This window comes from Acanthaster planci, linkage group LG07, assembly GCF_054643075.1.
Source record: "Acanthaster planci isolate LZ-2023a linkage group LG07, COTS_SCS, whole genome shotgun sequence".
Classification (NCBI taxonomy): domain Eukaryota; kingdom Metazoa; phylum Echinodermata; class Asteroidea; order Valvatida; family Acanthasteridae; genus Acanthaster; species Acanthaster planci.
The window spans coordinates 5,198,615-5,209,546 of record NC_141783.1 but is presented as its reverse complement, the minus strand read 5'-3'; the positions used below and the strand labels follow the sequence as shown (position 1 = coordinate 5,209,546).

Below are 10,932 nucleotides of genomic sequence, written 5' to 3'. Positions count from 1 at the left end.
ATACGTTAAGCAAACGTGTCCAACTTCTAACTCTTGAAAACCTGCATGTTATCAATTGCATTACAGACTCTAGATTTATGAACTCTTTAATAGCTTTGGATCTGAAAACATATCAAAAGATTCTTTGAAATATGACGGATGTAAACTATACCAGACCTTGATAAGAATTCAGTTTTAAAGGAATGGTTAGCAACTTCACGTTATAGGATTTATGTATAACAGTTTATTTCTTCTTCTAAAAGGAAGAGATGCTGCGAGCATGGTGACATGATCTACACGTTGTTAAATGTGTTCAACGAACCAGGCTTCCAAGATGTCTACCCTCATGAAGTTGAGTGCCTGGCTCATGGTGAGTTCATTTCATGAATTTAACAGGCATTCATTACCTTTTGCACCCTGTTCCTATAAAAAGGAAACAAATTAACAAACATTTGACCTTAAGGAACATTACTCAATCCTGATAGACGTAGTTTAGGCAAATTTTGACAATATTTAAGCAAGAAAACTTAAAATTTTTAATACCAAGTTTCGCAAAAGACAGCCACTCATTCAAATCACGTCATTTTGTTTTTCATCTGGTTACCTGACTCAGGCATTTTGGATTCAATCACAACAAATCTCCATCCAGGTCAATGAAATTGACTGCATTTGCTTATTTGTCGTTCGCAGCTCTTCGGGGCGGTCATGTATGCTGCAGCTTTACCTTAAAATTTCCCCTCGAAAACCAAAAGCCCTGTTCTGTTTTCTTTCTGACAGTGATATGAAAGAGGACATCACGGACAACTTGTTTAGATAAGTTGTTTCAAAAAAGTAGAATTTGTTCCCTGTAGAATTTGTTAAAGGTAACAAACCCCATTTAACAGCTACGTTTCTTAAATTCCCTCATGCATACGGACTAAAATTTAAGTTACAAAAAAACTGCAGTATCCTCAAAAAGTGTAATTTTGTACATTTTAAGAAAGGAAGGAGTACTAATGGTAACTTAATCAGGCAAAAAATAATAGAGAGATTAGTATTAGTACCACCAAAATAAAAATACATTGTACTTTGACTTTTTCATCCTAGTTAAAGTTTGTAAAAGATGGGCACATTCATAACATGCAATAAACCTGAAACTGAGGTGCTTTGTGAAGTCATTTACCAGACAAGTTTAACATTTATACATAATAGCATAAACTTTCATGCAAATTAATTTTCTAATTGGGTAAGATGTTTTTTTTCATTTACAGATTAATTAATGCACCTTGCCTTGCACTTTTGCTTTCTGAGAAATTATTTCACCATACAAATTAAATCAAAATCATAACTGCACAAAATGTTCAAGCTATTCTAAGTTATATATTACCCTTAATTTGGGTTTCTAACAGAAGTTTGTAATTGGTGAATTCCTGGCAGCTAGCTGAGACTATGCTGCCCTCTGTTATCAAATTGGGTAAAACCTGAAACTTACATGTAAGTTGTGTCCAAATTGGCAGTGGTTTGAAATTTCAAATGAGTCCACGATAGTGGCTTTAGCACATAGGGTGGCAAACGTGTGTAATTTAAAGCCACAGATCACATCCAAGTAATTTGGACACAGCCATAGCATACCTGCCCACATTGAACAGTCAGAAAGTCGAACACCCCTTATATAAGCCCATTTCAAAGTGTGTATCCAGCAAAGAAGGGGTGGGACTCTTTTTTACCAGATCTTAATATTTTATTCAGGCAACAAATCATATAGGGAAACTGACTAGGTTATGAATGATTATAAAGATGAACAAAGAAATTGACTGTTCATTTTAATAATCATTCACCAGGGATGAGATTGACCAATGATAAAAATAGCTGAAAACAGCTGAAAAAGGCATAAAGAAGCTGAACTGTGAAATCTCCTATCATGCCTATACTCTTGTACACAATCAGCCAAAAAGCTGAAAAATCTCACCCCTGACCCATAGGTCTAAGCACCTAGTTAAGCACCTAGTCCAGCACCTGTAAATCAGTTCATAAGCACCTGGTCAGTTTCCTTATATGATTTGGTTCATGATTTATGTTCAAAAAGCCATATCCTCTTTGAGTAATCCTTGTTCACCACTTCCCAGGTTGTATCGTGTGTAATTGGGGTGTGATCCCTGGCCACATGGTGTTTCAGGTTTAATGGCTTCTGGCTAGCACCCCAAACAGAGATATTGACAATTGGGAAGAGCCACCAACATATGGCTGGGTAGCTCTGTTGGTAGAGCACTGGTACGGTGTTCCACAGGTTCAAATCCCGCTCCAGTCAATTTCTATGTTCATCTTTATAATATTTTACTCATCAAATATTAGCACCAAAACCCTAAGAAAACAACACCACAAGATAAAAGCAAATATGTTAAGACCACGAGTAAGGGTTTATGATATTTTCTTTTGGACTTCAATACCATGTTGAATAAGCCAAAAGCTGCATTTACTTTTGAATTCCCCCTCCCCCGACACCAAAAGCTGAGTAAGAGGGGCTACTTTATATATATGTACATGAATGTATGCACGTGAAGTCCGAGTAAACAAGGACCTTCAAGAATTGCTTCTTTTAACAATTGGACATGGATTGTAGAGTCCTAGAACCCCCTGTATAGGCCTTGTGTACCATTAATTGATTTCACTCACAACTATCTAGTGTGTGAAGAAAATAAATTTTTGCCATTTACCAACGTATGGATTCTTTCTTGCAATAAAACTTGTACACAGTATACATATCTTTGTCAAATTAGTAATCCAAGGAGATAGATGTTCGAATCAAGGTTTATTGTAGTGTTCAACAGAGCATCACAAGGGAGTGGGGTTGTTACATCCACTTCATTGGCAAAGAACTAACATTCATCACACAATGACAACTTTCTTGACACTATACTATCTCTGCCACGTGAAGTATTTCTGAGCCTGGCTATCCAATGACACTGTCTATATCTCCACAAAGCTTGCCAAGCCGCTCAGAAATCCTGGCATACCGTGTAGTGTCCAGACCCATCACAGTTGCTAGACACATGACTTCGCCACACTGCATCAGACCATACAGGGCCAAAAGACTGTAATATGCTAAGGACAAAGAAAGAAATATAAAACAAGAAGTCTATTTCTGTTTGAGAACAGAGCACACGGTTTTTCCACATTTTGAATATTTTTAGGAAAAGAGAATAGGGCTTTAAAGAATGGATCTTTAACGTCACAGGACTTTATAACTCATGACGTCATCATCAAGATATCAGTTTCCGTCTGTAACACTTCTTTTTCTAGCTATCTGCAAATTTGAACCAATGGGACATGAACTTCATTAAAAAAGGGGCATTTAAGAGTACACCTTTAATGTCACTTGACTGCTCACTTGATGCGGTCATCATCACATGAGGTTAGTTTTCATCTAGCATTCCCTTTCTAGCTATCTGCAAACTTTCAATTCAATCGCACATGTAATTCGGGAGATATAGGGCTTTAAAGAGTGTTAACCACTTGCTGGCGGGGTTTCCAGAACCGGACTCCTTTGGTTAATACGCAAAGCCAGGCTGCCCAAATCAGAGCTGGGCCTTGTAACAAAAGACCATACTTGGAACAAAAGATAAAGCTGCTTGGAATTGCCAATATTTTTTCAGTTGTCAATAGCGGAGGAAATCCGTTATTGTTTTGAATTATTATACCACTGTTTGTGGCATTCAGCGCCAGCGAATTACCACCAGGGACAAAAGCGTTCCAGGGATGAGCAATACAAAACCGCTGCATGCTAATCTGATCCCCATTTGAAAAGACGCCAGCAGTGCACTGGGCCAGTTTTGGGAACAAAAGAAAATTACGTAACACCGCACATTCTGGGCTCTCTTTACAACGTGGCAGGCTTGGCTGAGATACTCAGTAGATGTCTGTCAGATTAAAGTAGCCACCAGACAGTCATTCGTGTAGGTGTAAACGTCCAGTAAATGAAGTTACAGATTTTTAAAGAATTTTGAAAATGGAAAATCTTGAAAATCCCCTGGGTATTAAATGTCATGCAACTTCAAGTTAAACCCAGCATAATATTACTTAACAATGTCATCATCACATGAGGTCAATTTTTGTCTATAACCCTTCCCTTTCTAGCAATCTGCGAAGTTTCAACCAATGGGACACATACTTCGGGAGATATGGGGCTTTTAAGAGTGCACCTTTAAGGTCACATAACTTGGCATCTGATGATGTTATCATCACGTTTGGTTCGTTTGATACATACCTTTTGAAGTATTTTCAAAGTTTCAACCTGATAGAACACGTACTTCAGGAGATACAGGGCTTTTAAGAGTGCACCTTTAATGTCACATGACTTGTCAGTCGATAACATCGTCACATGCGGGCAATTTTTGTCTATATTCCTTCCCTTTCTTGTTACCCACACAGTTTTAACCTAATGGTACACATAATTCAGGAAATAGAGGGCTTTCAAGAGTGCACCTTTAAGGTCATGTGACTTGGTACCTGATGACATCATCACATATCTGTTTTCTTCTTTGGTACATCCCTTTTGAAATATCTGCAAAGTTTCAATCTGATCGGACATGTAGTTCGGGAAATATACATTGTAGGCCTCTGAAATTTGCACCTTAAATACCATGTCACATGACACGTGGTGATGTTACAATGAAGATTGTTTCTTGGACCCTGTCTACCCTGAGGACCAAGTGTGGACCTAATACATTGTGTTTGTATCAAAAAAAGGGCCTTAGTCTTGCTGTTGAAAAACGTGCACAAAAATATGGGAAAAATATTAAATATTTTAAATTCCACAATAAATCTGGTGATGGTGTCATTCTGACGTCATGTTTCGGAAGTGACACTTGCTATAAGTTACTTAAATGTGTAGAGTTTCAAAGTCATATGACTTGTTTAATGGCCAAAGAGGTGACCCCCCCCAAAAAGCTGGAAGTTTCACTCATGGTGTGTGGCTTTTGAAAAACATGAACAAAACATGGAGAAATATTAAATATCTAAAATTCCATGATAAATCAGGTGATGACGTCATCATGACATCATGTTTCACGAAAGACCTTTGCTATAAGTTACTTAGGTATGTAACGTTTCAAAGTCACATGACTTTGTTTTATGGCCAAAGAGGTGATGAGATAAAGAGTGGGATGACCAAGAAGAAAAAAACAAGAGCTTATCTGTCTGTTTGACAACAGAACAGGGGGCTTTTTTGCATTCTTTTGTACACTGAAACACTAAGTCATCATCACATCAAGTCTTCTTCGTGTATAACAACTCCCTTTCAAGTTATCTGCAAAGTTTCAGTCAGATAGATACGGAGCCGCTAAAGGGACATGAAATTATGAGATTTTTTTTATTTTGTTCCCTCGAATTATTATTTTGTTCCCTCAAATTATTAATTCGTTCCCTCGAAATCATTGCATACCCTCGAAATATTATTTCGTTCCCTCGAAATATTATTTCATTCCCTCGAAATGTTATTTCGTTCCCTCGAAATCATTTCGTTCCCTCGAAATATTATTTCGTTCCCTCGAAATATTATTGCGTTCCCTCGAAATATTATTGCGTTCCCTCGAAATTTTATTGCGTTCCCTCGAAATATTGCATTTCGTTCCCTCGAAATAATGATTTCGTTCGTTCGAAATATCTGGGCCATTTTCTTTGATACTGTCGTGGCACATCGACTTAGTGTTCCAGGAAAAAGCTGAAATACCTTCAAGGTAAGTAATGAAACTTTATAGTAATCGGCATTCCTCAGCGAACAGTGTTTCCGAAGCACCATTGTCTCGCTGTAACTTGTACAATGATGTGTACATTTTGGGTAGCCACATTTATGGATGTTGCAAAGCTTTGCACACAACACGTCGCGAAATTTACCTAAGTCCCTATCTAGCAATTCTTTCTATGTGCTGCAGATCAGTGCTTACTCCAATCTATTTTGTTCAATTAACAGGTCAAGACCTAAAGAAGAGGTAAAAATGGTCACAGATGATATTCGTGAGGCGATTAAGATATACTTTGAAATCGGTTTGCAGTACCGAGACATTGTCTGAATACTTGCAATTGAGCACGGTGTCTTGTTGTCACTGCGTCATCTAAAACGGCTATTGAGAGAACTTGGACTTTTCAGGAGGAAAAACTACAGTGACATTAGGGATGTGGTTGACTTTATTCATGAACAAATACAAACGTCGGGAAAACTGCACGGGTACAGATGGATGCATGAGAAATGCCTTTTACATCATCTGCACTGCAAAGTGGAGGATGTCCGTATCATTCTTGCAGTGTTGGACCCAGAAGGGAATGCCCAAAGACGCAAGAGGAGGCTACTTCGCCGATCTTACTCATCAAAGGGACCCAACTATCTGTGGCATTTGGATGGTTATGACAAACTAAAAAAATATGGAATATGCATCAACGGGTGTGTGGATGGATTCTCGAGGCACGTTGTGTGGATGAATGCATATTACACCGACTCTGACCCAAAGTTTATTGGAGGCTACTTCGTAGAAGCAGTGAAATCTCGAGCTGGTTGTCCACGAATCCTGCGTGGCGATTCTGGTACTGAAAACGCATACGTGCGTGACATGCAGAGATTCTTACGAATGGAGGACAATGACGCCATGGCAGGTGACTCCAGCTACTTGGAAGGACCAAGTACAGCCAACCAGCGCATCGAGTATTTGTGGTCATTCCTCAGACAGGAGTGCACAGACTACTGGATATGCTTCTTCCAGCAAATGCTTGACGATGGTCATTTCAGCGGAGACTTCTTAGATGTGAATTTGGTACGGTTCTGTTTCATGCATCTAATTCAGGTACGTGTTGGAAGATATTCCAAGTTGATACATCACTTAACAAGGAAATTGAAACTAATTGCAATCTGAAAAAAGTTAGCATTGATCCAACAGGACTGAAAGGCTGACATATTTATCATAACCCAAAGTAAGCCTATGTTCAGTGGCCCTGATAGTTTCACAGTTCAATTTGTCGCAAAAAGCCTTCCTATTTCACACAGTTCAAGGCAAAACAACTACAGTATAAGACAATACATGTAGCCGTAAGCTGATTTATTCCTTGCTCCCTTTCACAATTATGAACTGGCCGTGGCGGTGTAACAGAAATTTATATTAATTTACTGCTATGTTATATGTTTTTACAGGATGATCTTGATGATACAATCGCAACCTGGAATCAACACCTCATCTGGCCATCCAGGAATGCCCATTCGCCAAGTGGTCGCCCTAATATGATGTACTACATGCCTGAACTGTACGGCACCATTGACTACTTGTGTCCGATGTCGGAAAGAAACATTCAAGCATGTCAAGACGAATGTGCATTCAGATCCAAGGTTCCATGTGACATGGATGTGTATGAAATGTGCTGTCGTTTGATCAGTGACAATCGGTATCAATTTCCCCAAACTCGGAGTCGGCTTTGGACTTGTACATTGAAATAAGGTGAGAGATCCTCACAATGATGTAACTCTTCCTAACTTAATCAACACTCCTACATGCTTCAAACATCTTTTTTGGATGTTCAAAGTGTCTCTGTGCAACCATTCTTATCGCATGCCAATATTGTCAAAACTGTTAATGCACACTGCGGATGTATTGGATAAACATACGAACCGATTCAGATAAATATTTCTTGAAGTTGGCAATCATTCTTAAACATATTTTGGGTCGATTTTACAAGAGAACAAAAATTTTGATCTTGCACTTGTAGTAAAAAATCATTAGCTACACTTATACTTTGTTGATCCTTGAATGAAAGAGTAGGGTATATACATAAACCAAACGGTGGTGCTATGTTGACTTTGCCCATGTACAAGCAATGTTCCATTATTTTGTTGAAAATTGGTTTTAGATGCATTTCTGGGATAGTATGGTGGCATTGAAAATGGTGGTCCTGGAGGGACATTGCATATCGCAAATATCTTTCCAAATATTTGCAATAACATTTGTGATGTCATTGCACATTAATCACAAGTAAATTGCAAAGATATTTGTGAAATGCTCATATCGAAGTTGTAGTTGAAATTCCACAAGAGTGTAATGAACATCACTCTGACAAAAAATACAATGGCCAACTAGGAACGATGTAATTATCGGTAATCATCAAGCTCAAATATCAATAATGCCACACAATTATAGTTAACATTAACTAATCAACATAATTAAGAATGCTGAAGCCTTTCAAACCTATAAAATGACAAAAGAATCAGCACACTGTTTTTGAGAAGTTATCACATAATTATAGCACCAATTTTAGTAACATTGTTTCTTGCTCCAATTTTCAACTCACTGATCGTGATCAAATTACAGCATAAAGAAAATGAACATGGCAAATTGTTCTTCATGTCCTCCTTGTGTAAATTGGGAAGCAAAACCAAAATGCAAAAATACAAATAAATACTTGGAAATTACGATTTCTGCATAAATTTGCCATTGGAACAACACTGGTTCATGTTTACTCAAACTTTGTAAACTTAATGGCTAGAATATCCTCTACAGATTTCGGTCATCCATGTACCATTTTTAAATTAAAACCAAATTGCAGACCAAAGAAGTCCAATTAAACAATAACTACAATTAAATGTCCATTTCAATTTCTGTTTCAATACAGAATTAACACAAAAGTTACAACAATAAAACAACTGGCATGTATATTCGCTTCCTAAATGCTCATACTTTTAACCTTCTGGACAGAATTTTGTGTACTGGTGTACAATGTGAAATCAAAATAGTAGAATTTGGGTTTAACATATTTTGTCTATGTTGTAAACAAATTGAACTATAAGTTAGAAAACTGGAGATATATAGTATACTGTTTCTTTAAGAGTTTGTAAGAACAGAATAACAGCTGTTTCCATTGGTGCAATTTGCAACTTACTGGTCAGAATATTATGAAATAAAATGAAAACACGACATTATAGTCATCTTCAAATTTCCTTTGATCAAATAAAAATACACTTGTAGAGAAGCTAAATTAAAGTATACAAGAAATAATGATAAAATGTTTATTGATGATTTGCTTCATCAGCACGTGACAGAACAGCTGCTTAATATTAAAAGCATGTATAGTCTTCTTGCAATTTACTTTTTTTCACGAAACATTCTTCACATGCGCCAAAAATGAAACTAGACTTGGGTTTCCTTAATTTAATTAATAGCTTCTTTGTTGGAAATCGTAATGATACTACATGTATTGGAATCCATATTAACTTGTGTAGCTCAGCATGTTTGTCACCTTTCTACAGTTACACTGTAAAAGAAATATAGACGTCCACAGACTATGTACCATAAATCAGAAAAGGCATCTTCTAAAAAATATTAAAAACTTTTAAACAAAACAAGTTTTGAATTTACAACAGGGAAACAGCAAACTTTTTCAGATGAACTGTCATTTTTAAACTAACTAAAAGTAACAGAAATACCAGTGCGCGGCTTGGTCTATGGTTGTTGCCTTTATATTATGTCCATCTTGAGATAGTTGCTCTCCAGGATGCATGTGAACTCCTTTCGCAATTCGTGGTATCTGCCATAAGTGGAAGGGATCTCAAGCACAGGCCCACATGTGTGAGCCTGGGGTGCCCTACCAAGTCCCCTCATTCTATTGAATGTAACTGAGATGGACTGTGTGCAAAGTATTTCAGCCCCTGTGACATGACGAAGAAACTTCTTGAGCATAGGGGCGTCAAGTCCTCTGATAAACTGCTTTGGGTATGACAAAGCCGCTGCTTCCTCACTGTTTGATGGGTTTGCATCAAGGAGCCTGATAACATTGCATGTTGTTGGCTTCTTGCTGTCGTACATCTGGCGTATGGCATCTGGATTGGGCAGAAGAAGTTCCAATTTTGCTCTTGCAGAGGTGGCCATGGCATCAAGGGCAAATTTTGGCTCCTGAATCAGTTCTTTTCGTGCGATCTTAATAAACATCGGTTTGACTTCATCGCCCGATGGGACCGAGTGACAATTAACTCGAGACAACAGATCAAGGTAATCGTCCTGCTCATCCTCATCCAGATCTTCGCTGCGCAGAACTTTGTCTACCAATTGTTGATCTGCGTCACAGAGATACATTCTCAAGGATTCCATGAGACAAGTAGGAGTCACAGAATGTTCACCGTTGATTAAAGCCACTGAGAAAGCATAGGACAACTTAAGTGGATAGACGCCAGTATCCTTGTAGCCCTTGAGAAGGATCCTCCCTACAGCTTGCCATTCGTCCGTATCATAGTCAGAGAATATCGACGGAACCCTTTCCTCTTCTCCGCACGTGTAAGACATAAAGAACTCCTTCCAAAAGGCGGAATAGGCTTCCCGTGACAAGCCCTGATTGTCTGCTCCGGCTTCATCTACAAACTGCACCTTGATGGGCACTTCTACAATAGCTGGATCCATAAATACAGCCATCATGTCTTGTAGAATACAAGATCGACGTATGGTGACGACTGTCGCTTTGACCTCACCTGCTGGTGGAGTTGGTGATCGAGGTGAATTATGTGGTGACGGAAGATCTGGAGTGGAAACTGTAAGATCAGTTGGTTGATGATCACGACTTTCGTCAATACTGGGGAAAACCAGGTTTGTCAGACTGTTTGTGTCCAGGTCAAAGGTGTCATAAACGACCGTTTCTTCTAACTGCTCAAAGGTTGAAGGTCCAGTGATTGACCGACCAAACGCTATTTCGGGGTCAGGTGAACTACCAGAGACTGTCGGAATGATTTCAGTACCTTCTTTCACGACGCCTGCGTCGTATATGGTGCTATCGGTGCTATCAGTGAGTTTCTCCACGTCATCAGTTGACTTGCCATGCTGTTGTGAATCAAGAGTGGATCCTGCACCATCTTCCACATCAAGAGTAGACTTCTTCGACTGACCTTGCAGATTCTTTCGTCATTTAACCCGCGGTGAGTATTCCCTCAAGGGATTTTTGGAGGTGGCAGAATCG

At 38.6% G+C, this 10,932-nt stretch overlaps 3 protein-coding genes across 8 annotated transcripts in view; 1 reads left to right on the top strand and 2 right to left on the bottom strand.

The window, feature by feature from the left end:
• Positions 1 to 200: 200 nt before the first annotated feature.
• LOC147798573 (uncharacterized) overlaps positions 201 to 10,932 on the bottom strand; it is a 143,997-nt gene continuing 133,265 nt past the window's right edge. For all 6 annotated transcript variants that reach the window (XM_087138939.1, XM_087138940.1, XM_087138942.1 and 3 more), the window contains one exon: positions 201 to 3,060. In XM_087138939.1, coding sequence (XP_086995065.1) covers positions 2,909 to 3,060 — 152 coding nt within the window. In that variant the 3' untranslated portion in view covers positions 201 to 2,908. The remainder of the gene's footprint in view (positions 3,061 to 10,932) is intronic.
• LOC147798577 (uncharacterized) lies at positions 5,950 to 9,117 on the top strand. The gene is made up of 2 exons (XM_087138948.1): positions 5,950 to 6,791; positions 7,136 to 9,117. The coding sequence occupies exons 1-2, from the start codon at positions 6,192 to 6,194 to the stop codon at positions 7,433 to 7,435; spliced, it is 900 nt and encodes a 299-aa protein (XP_086995074.1). The 5' UTR covers positions 5,950 to 6,191; the 3' UTR covers positions 7,436 to 9,117.
• On the bottom strand, positions 9,283 to 10,877 carry LOC147798576 (uncharacterized; the record flags this gene model as incomplete). Its single annotated transcript, XM_087139200.1, has 1 exon — positions 9,283 to 10,877. A coding segment is annotated over one exon (1,431 nt), but the record flags the coding sequence as incomplete, so codon positions are not given.